We start from the raw sequence: 22,190 nt of genomic DNA, 5'->3' as shown, positions 1-22,190 counted from the left end.
ATGTTCCTCTTTCTATTCTAATTTAAATTCGCGAGACTTCCCATGGTGCCCTTCGAGGCACTTTTACGTCTTCACCAATGAAAACACGCGGTTGTGTCGTTCTCTTCTCTGATTGGTCGAAGAAAACATCCTCGCAACATTCAAAATACCGCAAGCAGCCCAGCAGGGAAAAGCAATCCGATAAGCGTAGTGGACGTACTGGTAGGTGTTTGTGGTGCACTTGCTTTTGAAAAATTGCATTTTTGGCCAGAAACTGTTCCTGTATTACTCGGAGGAGACATCGGCTGACAGAGGAATAACAAGGGTAACAGGTAAAGCGCCATAATTACTTCGTGAGCTGTTCGTAAAAAGTTAGCGCCGAGCTAATCCGTCTGCCTTGGCACTTTCCGATGTTTTTCCACGTTATTTAGTTGACCGATTAATCACTATTTGCACCTAATATTGTCATTCTTATATGTGGTTATTTCGGGTAATAATGTAGATGTCATTGATTGCTGGATAATTATACTGCGGGTTTAGCTGCGTTTTATTGTTGCTGGTTCTGTAGTGACCTATATTGCTTCTAACGTTCTCATAGACCTTAAATCCGGCCAGAATGTCGGCAAACTCTTCGGTCCTTAGCAAAAAGGAGGAGAAGTCGAAAAACATCCAGGTTGTTGTGAGATGCAGGTAAAGGCACGGTCACTTTAACCTCTGGGTCTTTTGGCACCTTATGTTCACTCTGAACACTGAGCGCATCCTGACCTCCATCTCTCCATCGTCACCGCCTCACAGACCGTTCAACACGGCGGAGCGCAAGTCCTCCCACTCCGTGATCGAGTGCGACCAGGTCCGAAGGGAGGTGAATGTGCGCACTGGAGGGGCAGCCGACAAGACTGCCAGAAAGACCTACACGTTTGACATGGTGAGCTGTGCCCACAAATCCTCTTGTGTCTGAAGGGCTTAGACCATTTCTGTCAAGCGAGGATGAAGAGTGACTGTTTGTCCAAATGCGCTTGGAAAAGGGGATCAGTTATGTTGTGGTTGTCATATTAGTTCTGTTCTTTTCCGTAATGCAGGTGTTTGGACCTTCGGCAAAGCAAATCGAGGTGTATAGAAGTGTCGTCTGCCCGATTTTGGATGAAGTCATTATGGGTTATAACTGCACGGTTTTCGCGTAAGTATTAGAGTCGAGAAGTCTATTGGTCCCAAACGGGAAATGATAGGAGCTGTCAAACGGTTGACCGAACAGCAGATCCACCTAAGCAACTGTACGACAGAACTATCTTTGCGTAAATTTGTTTTGCCTTTTTAAATTTGCAGATATGGACAGACTGGAACAGGGAAAACTTTCACAATGGAAGGTGAAAGGTCTCCAAATGAGGAATTTACATGGGAAGAGGTATATGAGGAACCACACACACAAAAGACTGCAAATGAATGCTCCCGTGTATGGGTGTCTATTTTACCACAAGATAATCTTACATTAAATTGCCACATTGTTCCCTCTGATAGCAATAAGTAGTGCATTGACCTTGGTGCTTGAAGGTCAGTTTCTGATATGTTTGCAGATCACTGAATCTTTTCTTGTTTGCTGTGACCTTATCTGTCACTACGTTGGGAATGCATGTTGGAACTGTAGTTTTTAGTTTTTTTATATATATCTCCATCCTGGAAATATCCCCTCCTAGGATCCACTGGCAGGTGTCATCCCACGAACCCTCCATCAGATTTTTGAGAAGCTGTCCGATAATGGAACAGAGTTCTCTGTGAAGGTGTCCTTACTGGAGATCTATAATGAGGAGCTCTTTGATCTTCTCAGCCCTTCCACTGATGTTACAGAGAGGCTTCAGATGTTTGATGACCCTCGTAATAAGGTATGGCCTGTATCCTTGTTCACTTATCTAGTAAATTAACCTGTCTTTAACAAGTCTTGTAATTTTTTTTTTTGGTTATTTATGGTTATGACTAGGGCTGGGTAGGGGTTATCATTGCTGGGATTAGGATTTTCCCCATAGAAATTAATTGCCAGTCTGCACGAAGATATAAATACAAACCAGTGTGTGTGACAGAGACAGGGGGTTAAAATACTGGAATTATGTTTATGTGTAGAGATTGGGTCTCTGGTTGAAGACTTTCTAACACTACTGGAGTAGTTGGATAACTAAATAATCTTTTTGTATGGCTGTGTGATTTGATGATCTTGGATAGCGAAACGTTTAAATTGCGTCCACGATCTGCCTTTACGGAGAGATTATATACGGTGCACATTCTATCAGTTGCAGTTCATTACACGCATCTGAAGTTTTGTCAGCCACATCCGTTTTGACACCCCAGTAGACCAGTAAAGGCAAACCGGTAGTCAGTGCCTTGGATTTCTTCCTCTCACCCTTCGTGACCTCATCCCAACATGCACTTTGCAACATGTAACACCTTCCAGTGTTTTCCCTACCATTATGTTAGGGGGGTGCCCCCCCCCCCCCCCTTGAAGGTCAAGTTTAATTTTATTTTCTATATAGCGCCAGATCACAACAGAAGTCATTTAAGGATACCTTTCGTATAGAACAGGTCTATACATTGTCCTTTTTTTTTTTAAAACAAATGACATAAGGCTGTTTAGTTTCTTATTTCTCATTTTTGTCTCAACAATGTCGCACAATTTCAATTCTCCTCTGCTCTCTGTATCTCTTCCGCCCCAATGCGCCCGCACACACAGGTGAGCACACTCCCACCAGCGGACAGAGAGCGCGTGTCGGAAAATATGTCGCGTGGTGAAGATGGCGACACTAAAAAGAAATGTTCTGGCGTTTTAGTTCAGTTGTCATGTTGACTGCTGTCACTAAAAGGAACACATGAACACCATGAATCCTGTCGTTCTCAGTGACGCCACACGCACACACACTTTATCTCCCCTTTTTCAGCGAGGGGTCATCATCAAGGGCCTTGAGGAAGTGACAGTACACAACAAAGATGAGGTTTATCAGATTCTGGAGCGTGGTGCTGCCAAACGGAAGACGGCGTCCACCCTGATGAATGCCTACTCCAGGTGCGAATCGCAGACCGTGTCCCGCCTTCATTGCCCGACCTGCCGTGGAGAGCCTTACGACCGTTTTTCCTGTTTTCAGCCGCTCTCATTCCGTGTTCTCCATCACCATTCACATGAAGGAGACTACACTTGATGGGGAGGAGCTTGTCAAGATTGGCAAGTTGAATTTGGTAAGATTCGTATTTCCCCTCCGGTCTCCTGATGACGCTCCATGTTCTGGCTCCACAAAACCCTTCCGGGTCCTTCTTGCATAGGTCGACCTTGCTGGCAGCGAGAACATTGGCCGTTCGGGGGCTGTTGACAAGCGTGCCCGAGAGGCGGGTAACATCAACCAATCCCTGCTGACGCTGGGCCGTGTGATCACGGCCCTGGTGGAGAGGACCCCCCACGTGCCCTACAGGGAGTCAAAACTTACACGGATCCTCCAGGACTCTCTGGGTGGTCGAACGAAGACCTCGATCATCGCCACGGTCTCTCCGGCTTCCATCAACATGGAGGTCTGTTTGCGGAGAGAACTTTTGTCAAATGCAAACTGAAATTCAGCTCAAACATATGCTTTATTTATTCTTGTGAAGGGATCACTTGCAATCTGGTCGGATTCACCTTTTAATGTTGCTGAATAATTTTGGGGAAGGCGTGTAAACTAGTTTCTTTTGGTGGTGATGGAGTGATACTTTTCTAAATGAAGTGTGTAACATTGTTTACCCATAGGAAACTTTGAGTACGCTGGAGTACGCCAACAGAGCAAAGAACATCATGAACAAGCCTGAAGTGAACCAGAAGTTGACTAAGAGAGCTCTCATCAAGGTAAAACCCGTGGTTCTCCTGTACTTGGAAGATGGGCTTCCCTGGTCATTGAATCCTGTGCATTTCTAACTGGTTTGTCTTGACTGGTTTAACAGGAATACACAGAAGAGATTGAGCGTCTGAAACGAGACCTGGCTTCTTCTCGGGAGAAGAACGGTGTCTATTTGTCCACAGAGAACTTTGAGTATGTCTGAACAAGTTTGAGTACTGACTTAGTTGTTTTTTGAACTTGTGAAAAATCGAGCGCAAGGGAAACTTTTTAAATGCTGTGCTAATGTCTTGATGTTACCGACTTCCCTTTTCATTCCAGTATGATGAACAGTAAGATAGGGACACAGGAAGAACAGATTGCAGTGTTCACAGAGAAAATGCTGGCACTGGAGGAAGAAATGAAAAGGGTATGTACCAGCAAACTGGGAAAAGGAAACTGACGAACCTCAAGCATAGTCTTGCCAGAAAAGCCCATTAGGGCCCCAAGCCTGTGATCAGTATCAAGTTCTAAGCAGCCAATTTGTTTCTTATGATCGTACAATGCTGGACCTCTGTTTCCCGTTCTGGATGGCCTATCGCAGGTGGTAGACATGTTCTCTGACGGCAAACGTGAGCTGGAGCAGTGCACAGAGGACCTGAGAGAGGTCAGGAGCCAGCTGGATGAAGCAAACCGTGACCTCCAGCACACCAGGATGAAACTCGGTGAAGAAGAGTTCATCGTCTCCCAGCTGGAAAACACGGAGAACAAACTGTACAGCACTGCGGGCGAGGTGAGATGCCACAACCTCTGTATGGAGCCGACTCGAGACTCTGGCCGAGCCTTCGCTGTGATGGGGGGGGGCCTTCTGATGAACTGGGCCACCTTCCCAACCCCTTTGTTTCAGCTGCTGGCCACCGTTGAAGCCAGTACCGGCGACGTTTCTGGTCTGCACGAGAAACTGGACCGCAAGAAGGCCGTCGAGCAACACAACGTGGAAGCTCAGCAGGACTTTGCCAGCCGGATGCAGGCCGACTTTAACCAGATGCAGAAATCCATCGAAGAGCAGAGCGCCAAGCATCAGGGGATGCTGAGCCTCTATTCCGGATCAGTCGGTGAGTTTGCGCTTCCGTTGAGCTCGCGATGGCTGAGGACCTTGTGCTAAATCTCCTCCTCTCCCCTCCTGCCAGCGGACCTGCTGACCCTAAATCGCACCGCTTTCACCGAAGCCACGTCCGTCGTAGCTTCATCTTTTAAGAGCATCAAGGATCTTGTCAGCCATAGCGTGACCAAGTGCCAAGCTGATATGGCACAGCAGGAATCGCTGTGCCAGAATACGAGGGATCGTCTTCACCGTGCTCTGGTACGATCGTCTGAACCAGAGTTAACTCCTGCTAATCCCTGCCTATGCACGTGGTCCTATAACCCTACGATTAAATCGTGTGATTCTCCGTAGGAGGAGCATAAGATTGACATGGAAGAAGGCCTCTTGGCGATAATCCTACCTGGGATAAACGCTGTGATGGAGATGAATGAAACACTGAAGCAAACCCTGCAGAGCCATTCCATCTTGGCGGAAAAAGTATGTCCAAGCATTAATTTACTAATGCACTTCAGATCTAATTAGCCCTGCATGAAGAGTCATGTTAATACCATCATGGTGTAGTATGTACATGCAGTTATCTCATCATGAGAGCTGCAGCGGTCAGTTGGGTTGAGGAGAAGAAAAGCAAACAAGAACCAGTCACCAAAATATTTTGGATTCCATAGAGATTGAACAAAAGCAAATGATTTGTCAGCACTGCTTCGTGTCTGTTGGCACAACTTGTGGCAACACTGTCAACTTATTTGACATATTTGGTTATACAGATGCTCCTCGCATTACGATGTTCGACTTAGGATATCTCGACTTTACAATGGCGCGATAGCGATCCACACTCAGTAGTCATCAGACCAGACTTTGACTTTTGATCTGTGCACGGGTCGGCAACATGTCGTACCAATTGTTCTACTGATGCCAGGCGATGGAGGCGTGGTTGCATAGATGCTGCCAGTCTCTGTAGTGATTGTGAGTGTAAACATACAACACATTGTTAAACACTGTATGAGATATTGATCACTCGTATTTGGCTTACGATATTTTCAACTTATGAGGAATGAATCAGAACATAAACCCATCGTAAGTTGATCAGCATCTGTGGTTTATTTTGGGTAAAGTATAGTCATAAAGTATATTGTAGTATTTAAGGCAGGGGATCTCCATTGGAATGTGAACTTCAAATATTGTTAAGCCCTAGATCCAATCTTGTGTATTATTCTCGAATAAGGATTCTCCTTACATCTCCGTAACCTGGTGGTCCTCAGATGGAGAGCATGAAGCATGACATGGCCTCGTTCTTCACTGAGCACACCTCGGCTCTGGCTAAGATGCGTGAGTCTGCGACAGAGGGCCTTCGCTCCCTGCAGGCGGAGCAGGACTGCCTGAAACAGCAGATCATCAAGGCAAACGAGAAGCACTCAACGGTCCGTTCTCCCTTATATATGCACCATCTGAAATGCCAGCAGTTCATGGATGCGTGCGTTTTACCAGCTTGCGCTCCTTTTTCCACAGGGAATGTCCCAGGTCATCTCCTGCCTGCAGAATCAGTTAAACCTGCTGACAATGGAAACCCAGAATGACTTTGAGGGCCTGTTGAGACAGTCTGATGCAGTGCAGGTCCCAGTGGGTAACCTGCAGCAAGACATACAGCTGTAAGTAATTTTGGAATGATGCTCATTGTATCAGTAGACTTATAAAAGTATTTTAGGTCATGTGCAGATTCAGACAACCCAGTTGTCGCTTGATCACCCGTCACCCAACTATTAACCATATCCCCGAAATCCCTGGCAGGCACTGCACCAAGTCGGAGCAGGCTGTCACTTCTTGCAGAGGGCTCCTGGAGTCCACGACCGATGTGCTGATCTCTGAGGCCCGGCGTACAGCCGAGGAGGGAGGTCGTGTGACCGAGGAGTGCTTCGGCCAGTGTTCCTACCTGAAGACCTCCGTCGGCCGGCTGGCTGAGACGGCCGTGGCGCAGTGTGGGGCCGTGATGGATGGCGTGGTGTCCTTCGCCGAGGACCAGCTGTCCATGATCAGAACTCGCAAAGCTTCTGCTGAAAACATGCTGCAGGTTGGAGTCGCTTTACTGGATCTGGGTCTTCCAAGTACATCCTGAGCTGGCTCGATGATTTTGCTCATTGGAGTTTTACGTGCACAAAAATGTTCTGAGGGCAAAATTAAAAAAAATGATTGGTTCTCTGTGGACCAATCAGATTGTAGAGGAGGTGGGCCCAAGCTGCTCAGAGGCAAGACAAACCAATCAGTCTTGTTCCCAACTCTAGATGTTTGGACCCACCTCTACAATCTGATTGGTTCTCCCTGGCCCAATCTTTTTTCTTTTTTTCTTTTTTTTTGTTCTGCCCTCAGATGGTTTTTGTGTAACTCCCATAAACAAAGATTTCCCAATTCTTATAGACTGTTAATGAATTCTGCCATGAGGGGAATGGGTTAACTAATTCAGGAAAAATTAATGCTTGGGCAGCTTGAGATCCTACTTGCATTATCAGCTGGGATTATATATGGGAATGTTCTGTGCCATTGTTTTGCTAGTTTTGATTCAACTATGTGGAATATGGTCATAAGAGTCAAAGTTCACTCGCTGTACTGTTTCTGATCCTCTTCTCCCTTTTAAGAGCATGGAGGCCAGCTGTCACCAAGCCCTCCAGCAAGCAAACGGCCAGCTCCAACTGCAGCAGACCAAAGTGGAGGAGACCCTGACGAATCTGGAAAAACAGATTGGCTCAGACGAGGCCGTGCTACAACGCGACGGGGCTAAGCTGGCCACCCACGCAAAGGAGGCGCTCTCCAAAGTCAACACTTTCCTGAAGGAGGGACTTAGGAGTGACCTCTCCACAGGTAGGGTGCCCCCGGTGGGTTTCAGGGGCGGAAAGTGCAAGAAAGTACAAATCCAGTCCAAGAAATTGTTTCATCCAGTTGAGTATAAGGAGTCACATTCACGGAGTACTCAACTGGTTGGATGAAGCAACATCTTGGTCTGGATTTGCATTTTCTGAACCTGAGCTTTCCACCTCCGGTGGGTTTGATCTCTCACCTTCTTTCAGGCCGGACTCCTCAGCGCAGAGACTTCGATTACCCCAGAGTCCTCGCTAAAACCAAGAACCGACACGAGCTACTGGAACACTTCCGGAAACAGCAGCAGGAGCTGCAAGAAGCTCTTTTGACATGCGAGACTGTCAGCGAAGAAAAAGAGGAACAAGTCGACCAGGTATGGAAGTTCTCGATCTTGATGTGCATTGTTTTATGTGCTGTCATTCCTAGAGAGTTTATAATTCATTCTGTAACGTAGGACTCCCTGGAAGACGAAGTTTGCGTCAATAATGACAGTGTCATCACTGAACATTCCTATTATGAGGATAACATTATGTGCAATGAAAATGGAAGAGCTCCGTTCTTCAAGGTGAGAGGAATGCCTGTAGAAACTGAACATGTACTAGATTGTCGTAAAATCTGCATCATTTGAATCCTTGGATTTAAAACTTTTTTTTTTTTCTTCTCTTTTTCCATTAAAGCACAAGAGAGGTGGAAAGAAGGAAAACAAGTCTTCCCTCGATCATTCTAAGGTGGAAAACGAGAAGAACTTGACCCCTCAGCGATCCAAGCTGCCTCTGAGAGTTCAGAACTAATGGCTGTATGACTGATTTTGTTTATGATTTGTCTGTCTGATTTTTCTGTCACTAAGTTTATACTAATTTCCTTGTTCTGAATTCTATTTCACTTTCTTGGGCTTTGTGTTAATGTTGGAAGGGTGCATTTTGTAACAATTGACATTGTCTTTCCAAAAAAGAATTTTTAATGGAATATTTTAAACATTAAATTAAGAAATTTCTGTTGCATCTTATTTCTTTCAGTCATGGCATCGTTAAATGCACGAGAATATGGGAGCGCGGAAAATGATGCATTACCTGCGACTTCAGTTTAATATGCGTACAGACGATGGGAGCGGAGCACATCTACCACTAGAGGGCGTACGTCCCCCTCAAACACACCGATGGGGAGCTTAAACTTGCAGTCGTCCGATACTACCGATGAGCGACGCTGTGTTTATTAAATAGCCTTGCATACGCCGGTGGAAATGTATACCAAAAATGATCAGTTTCATGGGAAACCATGTTGTATCATGGAGGTAGTAATAAGGGAATATAAGAGGTTTAATTCTAAGTTTTGGGTAAACTAATTTCTAAATTAAGTCGTGCCTGCGAGGAGAACTTAAACCGCTTTGTTAATGCCGTTGTTAGAGTGTGATGTACATAGATTCGTAAATACGTCTCCCGCTGATGTGGATTCTGTTCGACTTATTCTAGAAACTTCCGTTTAATCACTTAATCGCATCCGTATTTCGTTTACCTAGTTCATTATTTATTTAATCATTCGAAAAGATAATGTATCCTATACTTGGATAATTTGTATGTATCCTCATTGAGTAATTATTCTGATTAACTTTACCGTATTCACTCTTTTGCGTACAACACCGTATACAGTGGGGCTAATGCGTAGAGAATTTAAACTTTAAATACATTTTTTTATATATATATATATATATATATATATAGGCCTACATTTTTTTTATATGTTTTGATAAACGAGTCAATTCGATAGTTCATTGTGCCCCCTGGTTTTTACCATCCTTACAATCAGTGTAAAAACTGTTTCTCATCTTTTATTGGAATAAAAACGTATTGCTCAACAATGCTGTATTTTTATCAGCCGTACCAGCTGAGCTTAGATTTTATCGACGTAAAATGTGTTATTAAAAGTGTAATGTTGGGAAATACACGAAACCGCTAGTTTACTGGCAATAAAATAAGGCTCTTAGAAACAGGGTTACATGTTCTAGTTCCAAAGGGTTCAGTTTAATGAAGGGTAGCCTAATACTATGAACTGGGTAAATGACATGGACCTGGATTAGGTGGGTGACCCGTGACATACCCGGCTATGGCGCCAACAGTTACCTATCTGAAACGCAGCAGACTCGTAGATAACCAACCTGCTTTCCATATTTAACAACCTTTTGTGCACAAGAGTCGAGACGCCGACGGAGGCCAGTCCGATCAATGAACCGTAATGATTGAAGAACTTTAAATATTAGCAATCTAGGCTGCGCACTTTCGGATGAAGTTATTTAGCCATTGACGCCCATATTAATTGTGTCATCAGTCCCAGCAGGTCTATCTCTCTTAAATGGGTTAGAAAGTGCAGTTTATCAAAGCTGGAATGAAAAGTCGAAGCGAAGGCAGTGCAGATAACGGGTTTACTAAACTTGCATTTGAAGGCGAGCATGGAGCCCTTGTTTATTCTTACAATCGTCATGCTTGCGAATGTATTTCCACTATGAAATATCCGTGTTTGTCTAATTAAACTGAACATGTCTATTTTTTTGTTCTATGTAACTTTGCTAAAATATTAACGATGGAGTTGCTTATGCTTTAGATATCACTTAGAGCTAAAAAGAAAAAAACAATACACATCAAATTCAATTAATTAGCACCCTATTTAGAACAATAGTCCAATAAACTTTTCAGACGATAAATGATTTAATCATAGACCTATATTGCCGCATTTGCGCCAATTAGTCTATATTTAATTAGCTGTTAGCCTTACAGATAATATCCATTTTACAAATCAACAATTAACATTAACCTCAGAAGGCAGAAGACGGCCCAGTATGATATGCATGTCCGTAAAGTTTATTTTCTAAATATTTTCTAAAAGTAGGAATACTATGCTAATATTTTGTGTTTATGGCAAAACATCTAATATAGTTAATTGTTATTCGTGACCAAGGTAGTAAACTCCTGTTTTTAATAGCTTGCTATAGCAAAAATAAAAAATAAAATAAAAATACATAGGCCTGTTTATCTTAATAGTGCCATATTTTACCAATTTATTATTATTGTTGTTGTTTTTGTTACTTATATGAATAATTTAGGCCAAAATGGCTTAAGAAATTACGCGTAACTGTCATACTCAATTCAAAGATCATCATCGAATTTACCCCAAATTACTCCACAGCAGCCAGCAGTTCTGATAAATGCTAATTTGGAGGCGTGAGTAAACCGCACAATATACATAGACTACGGACCAATTCGTTGTTTTGATACGTGTATCAATTATATTAAAAGTTATGTTGCACTTTTTTGTTTGGCCGCACAAAACGTGTCAGACAGCAGCAAATGAACTGAAAATAAAAGTAAATATTAGGCATCTTAAACTTTAAGTTTATATGATTTAAATTAATTAAACATATTTCATATATTTGTAATTTTTATTCAGCGGTATAAATGACGCATGTACGCTCCAAATAGTGAATAGGATTCACTTAAATATCTGCTGTACTTGAGCTATTTGTAAACCGCATATTAGTCTGGGAGCCAATCAGAATGCAAGCGTTCCTGCAGGAAGTGGACCATTCAGCTATCTCCACCCTCTCATTGCTTACATATCGACTAGACTTGTAGGCTATACGCGTTACCAACAAACGGGTCCTTGTCCGATGCGGAGAGCTACTTGCCCTAATTGCTCTGGTGCTTAGTACTGGGCAACTGGATTATAGCGTGCTGTTACGCTGTTGCTTTGTAACTGGGAACCACCATGCAATACCAGCATCCCGTCTCTTCTGCGATGAACGCAAATGTTCCTCTTTACGCACCAACTCCAATTCAGCCCGTGCACCCGACTCCCTTTTACATTGATGACATCCTGGGAAGAAGCGGGACCCCGACGCCAAACGCAGCAGTTTCTGCTCCTACTCTGCCGTCTCCAAATTCGTCGTTTACGAGTTTGGTGTCGCCGTATAGAGCTCCCATCTATGAGCCAACACCGATACATCCAGCTTTTTCGCACCCGGCGGCGCTGACAGCTACGTACCCCTCCGGACCCCTTGCAAACTCTCTCTACCCGTTTCACCGCGGAGATTACCCCCACGCACTGATTAGACACGACCCTTTAGGTGAGTACGAGCCATATCAAATCGTATTTACTGTCAAAGAAAAAAAAATCTGTATAGTATTTTTATTGCATATTTAATCAGTATAATATATATACATGTAGCCTACATATTTGCATTTTCTGAATTCCAGCCTCTCGATTACGACAGGAGTATAGGCTACTAATTAGCCTAACCGTAATGTATCATTTATAATACGATTAATATTTCACATTATTATCTTGATAATTCTTCGTGATATACGTTAAAACTTTACTTTTGATGTGCAGATAGTCCATAGCCGATTGAATATCGGTCATTTGAATGTAGCTATTTAATGTATGCTTATAATCGTAAATAACCGACAGGTTAACTTGAATTAAGGGATATAGGCCTACATTAAAAAAAGTTTCAAATAGGATTTCAGATGGTCCCTTTATTGTAAGGAGTGATAACCTTAAAAACTAAATCTTGCAATCTTTCCATCTCATGCAGGCATAATTCTTGATCACCCCGTGTTTAACGGATACATGCTGGCAAAAATGATGTTAATTTTTTTTACGTTGTATTGCAAACATTACTTTACCCCGCAAATAACTGTCAGTGTGATTAGTTAATATAATTCTGTGATCAATTCTATTTATAAGGTCTCTTTATCCCCATGGGACAATTTAAGCCGACCTTGAGCTTTGAAAACATTATTTGTCGTGCAAACAACAGAGGTCCGCCAACGGGATATACGCTCTCTCACTTATGTTAGCGGTAACGTGCTTGGTTTAGGGTTAACAGCCGGTATTCAGAAAGTCTGACCCTTTTCCGTTCATACAGGAAATCTTGAGCTCTCGATAGGAGTAAATCTGGTTTCAGAAGCTGTTAAATGTTTTCCTGGCTGCCTCAAGCAGACTCTTCCCCGGGAGTCGTGCACGGTGCTGATTATTTTATCGACATCCTCAATACAGACATATTCAGGAAACACTCGACTTCTGATAGCCGGGATCCGTTTTTCTGATATTGTTCATTTCCTCTGAGTGGGATGTGACTTTATGGCAGCTAAAATAACTAGTTGCTTCCTATTTTTCAAACCGCACAGTAAACGAAATTTCAACTGACAAGTATATATATTACTTTTAAAATAAAATGCACATAAACAAACGGTATTTGTAGCAATTTAGATAAGCTAGAGACATTTTGTTTTAATGCAAAAAAACACGGAATTTTATAAATTAGGCCCTACTAACAAAACGTACAATTACAAACTTAAAGCGGTTGATGCAGAAGTTACATGTTATATTTTTTAAACAAAAGACATTTTAAGTAAATCTGAAATAACCCTAGATGACTAGCTGATTTGTATATTTCTCTCCGTTTAAATGAGAAAATATTAAGTGGAAAGGAATGTCTTTAGGCATCAAATATTTGTATTCATGAACTGTAAGCTGGCTGCTGAGCTACGTATCTTTAATGTTTTTTTATACGTATGTAACAATTTGTTAAGGACAAAGTTTTTCCACAACACATGTATGAACAATTAATAAATCGCAGTTTCCTTCGGATAGGATATTTTTAATGATGGATAGGACGGATGTTAAAGTGACTTACAAGATAAACCAACAGGAAACACATTGACGGAAATTTTGCCATAGTTTTTTTGGCTCTGACAGCCTGGGCTAAACGGATGTTAGCCTCAGTCTAACAAATAGTTTTTAAAACTCCCTTAGGCTAATTGTATGCACAAATGACGTACTAAGCACAAAAGCAAAAATCCAATTTGATTACTAATAACTGTTGCCATCTGTGGGAATTGTGGTTTGATGAAATAATATTTGCAACAGGCCTATTGAAGCCTTTTTGTGTAACCGAAATGCTTCTCTCTGTTTCCTCTGTTTCTTTATCGTTTCATCTTTCAGGGAAACCACTTTTATGGACTCCATTCATACAACGACCACTACACAAACGAAAGGGGGGTCAAGTGAGATTCTCCAATGACCAGACAATTGAACTGGAAAAGAAGTTTGAGACACAGAAATACCTGTCGCCGCCGGAACGAAAACGACTGGCCAAGATGCTGCAGCTCAGTGAGAGACAGGTAACAATAAAAAGCGTTAAGACGCATTTTGTTGTACTTAAATAAACAAATAAACAAACTGATGTTCAATTGACTCTTAGACCTATATTCACAGTGCGAGATAAATTGTAACTTTAGAATTCGTCCCTATTATACTTAATTGTTACTTTATTGTTTCATTATAATAATACGTAAAACACCAGTTGAAAAACGTTTTATTATTAGAAAGCACCTTTTCATGTTTTCCGGGAATTTTTTTGAGTAAGAAATCAAAAGCGCCAGTTTGTAAATATAAACATAAAAATAAAACGAAATGCATGAAATAAAAATAAAAATTAATTAGCACGTTGGCATATCTTAACATATATGTTCTTATGATACTTACAGGTAAAGACGTGGTTCCAGAATCGAAGAGCGAAATGGCGACGTCTCAAACAGGTGTGATTAGATTGCAATTAAATATTTTGTGTGAACTGAGGTTAACGTACATGCAACATCAAATCAAACGTCAAATACCACGCAGTTGCCGAGGCTGTGATTTTCTGTAGCCTTTGAATTAACAGCCACTGTCCTTATACATTAGATATTAAGGTATTAGCTAACAATGACGAAATTTAGATTATTTGAAGTTTGTATATTCTGTTACAAAATTCTAATTCAAATATGGTATTATGCTAAACATTAAAATGGTTTAAACCGTGAAAATTCATCGTTTGTGTAACCATTTTAAAATGCATAATTAGACCAGTAAATGAATTCTCATGCAAGATGCAATTAAAATGTCTTGATGTTAAAAACGCACATTGTAATAATTGAATCGGTGGTCAGAAATTAACACGTTCAGTGCGCTGGTTCTTTATTGTTGTGTAGACCAACCCGTTAGCTGGGCACCCCAGTGCGTGCAAATTGCTTTTATCATAAGCCTATATAGTCTCAGATTACTATAATATTAAATATTAATATTAATATGTGTATATAATGGTATCAGATTAACGATGGGAATACTTCCCGTGCACTTAGAAACTATCATGCAATTTGACGCGAAGGTTTTAATTCTGTTCCCCGAAATTTGCGCCGACGGTGACTTTTAGTTCACTTTTATCCTGCAGGAGAATCCGCAGAGCAGTAAGCGGGAGGCAGAGTGCGACAATCCGGAAAGGGGCTGCGAGCCGCGGCCGAAGCTGGCGGTGACTTCGGATCAGAAGAGCCGGTCACACGGCTCCTCCTCCCCAGCATCGCAGGGGGAACTCGAATCGGAAGTGTCGGACGATTCGGACCAGGAGCTGGACATTGAAGAAAACTGCTCCCTAAACGACCCAATATGAACCGTACACTTAAACATCCTTCCACAGTGAAGGTTTAAGTTTCTGGAGTTTATATATATATATATATATATGCTTGTACATATTGTATGGAAAAATGCTTTTCTGATGATAAATTAATTAATATCTTTAGCACAGCGTTTAAGAAACTGTGGGTTGTATAGTTAACTTTCAGCACGGATTTATACAAGAAATAAATGAATCGAATAATGAAGTCTGTACATTTCTTTATTTCGCCATATGAATTGTTCTTGCAGTGTTTATATAGTTAATATTTTGTGAAAAATTCAGGAACCTGTAAAAACTCTACTGAAAAGTTCGTCAAATTATATATATTTTTTTTTCTGTAAATAAAGACACTCAAATGTCCATCCTCTTAAATGGTGCTTTTGATGTTCCCGTTTAATAACATGTTATGGTAGCGGCACATTTTAGAGCGCTTTAGAGCTGCAAGGCTTCCTGTAATATTGTGAAATTGGCTTTTTCTTTCAAGATAAAGAAGTGTGCTATGGGCCCTCACTCAATTGCGAAATTAAACTGTTTCACACTGAATATGCTCGGTATTTGTCCGTGTAACGCGCCGCGGCCGTTTTAGATAAATCACACTTGGCATGTTTTCGGATGCGCAGCGGTGGTCAAATTCATAGGAATGATCATCGGTACGGTTTTCGACCGTCACTTCAGCTTTGGTTGATTTTAGCGCAATAAAAGGAATGACATGATTTATTTGTATATGTGTTTTATTTGAATTCGTTTTCTGTGCTCGTAATCATCAGTATTTTTGTGGTACAGGGTGGCAGTGTTGTTTAGCTTGAAATGTTTATCTATGGGAAGTTTCTGGAATTCCGGCATAATGTGATGTTACACTTGCAGCGCTTTTATTCTGGACATCCAGTCAGCTGCTTGCAGTTCGTAAGCACGCGGTTTCCGTAAAATCGGCATTAGACAGAACCCAGTCTGCAACTGTCTTTGACTCGTATCAGGAGATTCAACTTCAAAAAGGTTATCATTTAGCAGAAAGACAAACAGAGAAGAGTTTTCAGCGAGCACATCGTTAATGATTGGAAAAGTTAATGGTAATGATTCGAGCCTGACATTGTGATTAATCCTTCAGTTGTATGCACCTGCCTGTACACTCATGCAGTTCAATGGCCTTAAATTATGCAAAACCATTCCAAAACCAATAGGACACGTATCGATTTTTCCTGTATTGTGTAATGGTTCACAAGTCATGCAAACGCAAAGCCAACACTGGCAAGAAAACACACAAGTATTGCACTGGAGCTTTGATGAAAAGTTTGTTTATTATATGACCTATCTGCCAGCTCTGAGTTAAGCTATGCCCTGCTTTCCACTATTGGAGAAATTTGTACTGTTGTGGACACCCGGGAACCGTAACTGCAGTCACCGTCGGACATAAATGAAACTTCGTTTTTTAGGAACCTGTATTACGGCAGCTTTTGATGGGTCACAGTTGATTGAAGGGGTTTTCGATGGGCTGTATTAAGCAATATCAAATGTTTTCACTGCTCCAATTTTGCGGTTTGGCCTTTATTTTTTGTGTCAGTTCCAGGAAGTGGATACATTTGTATCATTCGCTGACCGTTTTTTGTTGTATTTCACAATTAAACAGCGAATAGAAATGTCGTGTGACACCTATACGCCCTACCTTAAAGTTTACCTAGTTTTGCCAAGACATGCAATAGTTTATACCTTTTATATTCAGACTGGGGTCTCTAACGGAAAACCCACACTGAGAAATTGATGGATATACAAGGCTGTAGATTTAAGTTCAGCTGATGTCAGTCTGTCATATGAATCAAAAACTCAGCAATGAGATCCTTCTTTTTAAAAATGCTACAATGGGATTTACGCAAAGTGCCAAGTATGTGAACAAATGATCTTCATTCATTTGCTCATTAAACATCCATCCTTCAATTGTTTATTCAACAATGAATCCCGGGGAATGAATGATGTGATACATTTGATTGTAACGTATATTTCCACAGTTTCTCAAACTTGATATTCTCCATCTTCCTTCAATTAAAAGCCCTTAAATATACTTTAGCGTCTTTATTCAAAGATCAGAGCTAGCAAATTGAATCATACAGGTACGCATGTAGTCCTATAGCACAGCTTTGGGATGGATAAACCACATGTTGTTCATTACATTTTGTCCCATGTACCTAAATGTACAGCACCATGACAGAGATTGGCACATTTTAGATGACAAAATGCATCTCTCTTTTTTTACTGTGTCTAAAAAAGTCATCGTTATTGTGATGTTATCTAAACTGCATCCTCAAGCAGAAAATGCTGTTATCGTTTAAAGTAGTGGATGAATACTTTTAAAATGCCGTATCTCAGTTTGGATTGAGCCTAATTGAAAAGCAAATAGCACAGCTGACTGCCTAATAAAACACTGGCTCCTCGTTCCTTGGTTGCGAATGGAATCCTCATTTCATTAGAATTTCCACTACTTTCCACGATGCTGCTCTTAATGAATTAATGCTTCAGAAATTATGCTTTTAATCTTGCTCTCCGGCTGCAGAGAGGAAGTGGTCTCTGTGACAACTTCTAAGCAAATATTGACTGAGCCGTAACGACCAGACTTGGTTGCCACCGGTTGGCCGTCGTCTTAATTGTTTAATTGAAAACAAAAGCTTCGCTCCATCAGTCAATCACTGGGCCTTGTTTAAGCTGTTTTAAACCAGTCAACTGTCATTAAGTGATCTCGGGGGGGAGGGGGTACGTTACACTCTGCGTGCTCTAAATGTATGCACGTAAATATCAATCAGATGTCTCCATGACAACGGTACAGCCGTAATGGGTTGGCTATTAGTTCCTACCAGCCTAAGTAAAACAACAAAAGAAAGACGATGTTAAAATTCAATGTGTCCTTATAATTGAAAGGTGAAATGTTGACATTGTCACTGCCTTAAAGGTGCAAATTGGCTCTTTGATCCGCCTCATTAGCCGCAATGCAAATCGTACACAGCATCAGGTGCCATGCAAGAAAATCATTCTGAAGAATATATAGATTAAAAAGCATACTTATCATCAGCAAAAATAATGTGTACCATGGAGTTCAATAACAGTGATTGTCGTGTTAAGTGAATTGTTCAGTCGGTTTTGTTGTGTGCAGGTCCGGTTTCATATTGCCTGTGGTTTCTGCACACCACGCTCAAGGTTTGTACCAGTCTGCAAAAATGGCGTACATCAAATAGGTTTGCATTATCCATTAATCTCAGCAATAGCTGCAGCTAAGGAGTGGAGATTATGGGCAATTGGCAGACTTTCACAAGTTAGTCATGAAAATGCTCTGTGATGTTTTTGATAGTACGTGATCAAACGCTCAATAGTTAGGTGCACAGTATAGAATTCGAAAACAAGTGATATGACTTGACAAGATATACCCGTCCATCGATCTTTCACCTGCTTCCCCAGTGCAGGGCTGTGGTAAGGCAGTGGCAGATAAGATACAGCACCACCAGGCCGAGGATCAGCCTGCATGAGATACTATTCATTGCAGGATAAATCATATACTATGGGCAATACTGCAGTACAGACATTGCTGTTCATGGGGAGTCTTTACAATTACTGTTAGCCATGACTGAGAGTCACCCACATTGTTTTGGTCACTAATTCAGGGGCACTGAGAGGCTCTGCACCTGTCATTGGAAAATCATTGGTTTGAGCTCAAACCTTGGCAGAATAGTCACATGTCTGAGGGTCCTAGAGAAGGCCCTTAAGCCCCAAATCCAGAGGTTCCTGCACATTGGCTGACCCTGCACTGTGACCCCCCCCCCCAAGCTATGGAGAGCAAGTTGGGGCAGATGAAGAGAAGCACTCCAGTGTACTTCTTGTGCAAATGGCAAATAAATTCTGTCGGCCCAAGTTTTTTCTACCAACATCGAACAATACAAAAGACCAGTTATTGGCAGACCAGTCACACAGAACAGAGAGGCTGCCTTTTCAGTGCAGCCCGTCCAGATGAACCACTGTTTGCCATCGTTTCAAACTAATTGCTCCACGGATAATTTAACATTTTGTTCCCCTTAAGCTAATAAAATGAGTGCAGTGAACAATGTGTTACTGCAGGCTACAGATTTATAGCTCCTGCTCCACCCCTAGCTTCAGCCGTTCCCGGTAATGGGCCTGTCCGCGCACTTGTGTTCATTTATTTGGTTGTTCGGTTCATCTGTGTCACTCCAGTCAATGACAGGAGTTTCAAAAAACAGCCAAGAGATACAGTATCAATGCAAACACTGTCTTTTCATTAATTTATCACCGGCCACAGAGATAATGGTGCTAGTTTATCCAAGGTCAACAAGCACGGCAGGTACATTCCTCAGTCGTTCAATTATAACAACACATTAACTAATGTCTTTCAAGTCCCCTCTGATTAATTGCTACAGAATCGTTCCGGAACTCTGCTGTACTTGTGTGAGTCGTGGCTCTTCGCTCCAGAACTAAGAACAAAGGCTATTGAGGTCCGAGTGGTTTTGAAGTACAACAGCCAGGCCAGTGCTGTATTTAGAACCCCATCTTTGACGTTTGACTTTTTATTTTTGTCTTTTTTTCGTGGGTGAAAAATGAGCAGCTCTGAAGACGTCGCCCGTCGCTGATCCGCTTTCCCTTTTCCAAACGTCGCGTTTGTCCCCTGCCACGCAGCACCTTGCCAGCCTTGAGAAGGAGCAGGTTCATCTCAGACCAGATGGAATTGATGCCTACACCTGCACGTCGGCTAGTGACAACAAGCCCTGCACAAACAGCAGATCAAGTCCTCTGCGCAGGAAGAAATCGATATCTCTGCCAGTTGTGTCATTTTCATTTTATTTGATTAGGCCTTGGCTTTTTTTTTTTTTTGTCCCTGCACATCCAAACGCTGTTACAGATTTTGATTTTTAATACTAATAAAATAAAAACTGGCTGCAAACAAGTCAGAGAGAGAGAAATGATCAACAGAGGACAGCATATCTAATCTTTAGTCCCAGACACTGTCATCCAGGCAAAGGGAGATCTGGACAGGCACAAACTGGCCTTGCATGGTATGATAATGTATCATAATCTTTATATATGCAATACAATAATCAGTAATGCTTCACATTAACTGCACCTTCATAATGCCTTTGTAATGCATTCGTAGAACATGACAAAATATCATAATAAACATTATACTCATATAATCATATGATGTTTGGTATTAATGTATATTACAGATGTTAAGTTACGTTAGGATGTTAAGGCATACTTAACATGTTGCTTATGGATGTCCTATGAATGCATCATGAATGCATTATGAAGGTGTAGTTAATGTTCCATGAATGCGTTACAAAGGTATGATGGTGCAGTCAATATAAAATGTTACCCAATAATCTTACTCATGCAGAAGACGTCCAGACCCCTATAAATAGACTAGATGTTTGGTTGGGAAAAGAATGAGTGGAAAAACACAATGGCGATGAGGGAGATGATCTGTAAATTATTATATAATTTTATTGAAACAAAGATGGAATTCTTATGTGATACGGAACTCATCTGATGAATGAAGCAGTGGAATTCTAAACATCTGGATGAAAGTAGCGAAAAAGGCTTATCTAGAGGCCCTTGTGTTCAGATCATAAAGCGAATACCCATCGTGGCGGTAATATACAGCCAGCCTTATCATCGGCCAGAGACAGTGGCTCCCATTGGCCAGCGTGAAGCTTATCGATTTCGGACAGTTTTATGGCAGGTGACATCATAATTATGGCAGGTCCATCGATTTGGGTAGCTGATGTAAAAGTTCCCCTTTAGAAACTAAAGATGCACACAAGTGAAGACAGATTCAAATCGGTGTTTGTGTGATTATTGAAGCAGCAAGACTTCTTGTGTTAAAAAGCAACCATGTGTTAAAAAAAACAAGGCGACAGCAGCGAGTAGCAGTAACACTGCTACACATGAATGTCGTGCTGAAGAGGGTTCGACGCGCTCAGATTACACGGGTATGTTTTTTGGTGCCTGTTTAGTGGGGGGGGGGGGGGGGGGGGAACTAAGACAGAGAACCTGAAACAAGAGTGATGCCCCAGTAACCAGGAAAAAAAAATCAACCCCCCCCCCCCCCCAACAAGGTTAAACAAATAAAACGGCACTTATTAGGAGAGCGGGAGATAATGGTTTTGGGGACACTGAGGACTTGCAAGCTGCTTTGGGTGACACATGAAAGGCTCCTCAGGTTCTCAATCAAGGGGCCGTCGCTGAAGTCTTATTCTGGGAGTTAATTGCAAGGTAAACCTCTGCTTCACTCTGAAAGGTCCATTTAATGGCTTTAATTTACTTTTCAATTTAATATAAAAAGCAACAATTTATTTGGTAAGGCTTTACATTAACGGCACCTTCATAATGCATTCATAGGACATTCATAAGCAGCATGTAAGTATTAACATCCTAACATATTTTAGCAGTTTTAAATATACATTAATAAATATTATATGATTATAGATCATAATGTTATTATATATAATTTGCTTTAAGTGGATAATTGTGCCATTAAGATCTTGATCTAGTTTGCGATGTCTATGGTTTCATGAAATATTCAGCAAAAAATTACACTTATTAGTATAAATTTATGAGTGACATTATTTCCCCATGATTCACCAAGGGCCATAAATCTCAGGAAATAACACGATTTTCTTCTGAAACAAACACATGTTCACTGATCCGAGTCTCAATCTCTACTGAATGCAAAATGGACTCGCTGGAAAGCCCATCTCCCAACGACCAACGTCAGGCCAACAAGACACATCAGGAACACTTAGAACTCGGCCGAGAAGGAGAACAAAAGAGAAAGAACCCTGTGCCAAGAACATATCCTGTTTCCCGCATTTTACCACTGGCAGAGAAAACAAGGCGAGAGGTGGTAGCTCTTTTTTCCAGCAGCCTGTGAGCCACTGCCTGGTTGGAGAAGTTCAGTTCACTC

At 41.6% G+C, this 22,190-nt stretch overlaps 2 protein-coding genes across 3 annotated transcripts; both read left to right on the top strand.

Moving 5' to 3' along the window:
• The first annotated feature begins 136 nt into the window (after positions 1-136).
• On the top strand, positions 137-9,396 carry kif11 (kinesin family member 11). Of its 2 annotated transcripts, XM_023830936.2 has the most exons (24): positions 137-311; positions 578-669; positions 775-904; positions 1,059-1,156; positions 1,303-1,381; positions 1,671-1,856; positions 2,901-3,025; positions 3,105-3,195; positions 3,280-3,522; positions 3,737-3,832; positions 3,928-4,016; positions 4,143-4,230; positions 4,405-4,593; positions 4,708-4,915; positions 4,991-5,163; positions 5,257-5,382; positions 6,165-6,323; positions 6,412-6,551; positions 6,691-6,970; positions 7,533-7,755; positions 7,962-8,125; positions 8,207-8,317; positions 8,430-8,548; positions 8,769-9,396. In XM_023830936.2, exons 2-23 carry the CDS (start codon positions 596-598, stop codon positions 8,541-8,543), a joined length of 3,186 nt encoding a protein of 1,061 aa, XP_023686704.1. In that variant the 5' UTR covers positions 137-311; positions 578-595; the 3' UTR covers positions 8,544-8,548; positions 8,769-9,396. The 2 variants fall into 2 exon arrangements, with proteins under 2 accessions (XP_023686704.1, XP_023686703.1); XM_023830935.2 differs by lacking the exon at positions 8,769-9,396 and having other exon boundaries at positions 8,430-8,746.
• A 1,951-nt stretch (positions 9,397-11,347) lies between these two features.
• On the top strand, positions 11,348-15,951 carry hhex (hematopoietically expressed homeobox). Its single transcript, XM_023830860.2, has 4 exons — positions 11,348-11,866; positions 13,750-13,928; positions 14,295-14,345; positions 15,017-15,951. The coding sequence occupies exons 1-4, from the start codon at positions 11,509-11,511 to the stop codon at positions 15,230-15,232; spliced, it is 804 nt and encodes a 267-aa protein (XP_023686628.1). The 5' UTR covers positions 11,348-11,508; the 3' UTR covers positions 15,233-15,951.
• Positions 15,952-22,190: the final 6,239 nt, after the last annotated feature.

Source organism: Paramormyrops kingsleyae, chromosome 20, assembly GCF_048594095.1.
Source record: "Paramormyrops kingsleyae isolate MSU_618 chromosome 20, PKINGS_0.4, whole genome shotgun sequence".
In the NCBI taxonomy this organism is placed as follows: Eukaryota; Metazoa; Chordata; class Actinopteri; order Osteoglossiformes; family Mormyridae; genus Paramormyrops; species Paramormyrops kingsleyae.
The sequence above is the reverse complement of the archived record's forward strand: the minus strand, read 5'-3'. Positions and strand labels throughout refer to the sequence as shown.

Excerpts from the sequence above, each read along its gene's own strand:
- kif11 (XM_023830936.2), top strand. The coding sequence starts at position 596 with ATGTCGGCAAACTCTTCGGTCCTTAGCAAAAAGGAGGAGAAGTCGAAA. Across the intron at positions 3,196-3,279 it reads AGATTGGCAAGTTGAATTTG|GTCGACCTTGCTGGCAGCGA; the intron begins GTAAGATTCGTA and ends CTTCTTGCATAG. Across the intron at positions 6,552-6,690 it reads CTGCAGCAAGACATACAGCT|GCACTGCACCAAGTCGGAGC; the intron begins GTAAGTAATTTT and ends AATCCCTGGCAG.
- hhex (XM_023830860.2), top strand. The coding sequence starts at position 11,509 with ATGCAATACCAGCATCCCGTCTCTTCTGCGATGAACGCAAATGTTCCT. Across the intron at positions 11,867-13,749 it reads GATTAGACACGACCCTTTAG|GGAAACCACTTTTATGGACT; the intron begins GTGAGTACGAGC and ends TTCATCTTTCAG. Across the intron at positions 13,929-14,294 it reads TGCAGCTCAGTGAGAGACAG|GTAAAGACGTGGTTCCAGAA; the intron begins GTAACAATAAAA and ends TGATACTTACAG.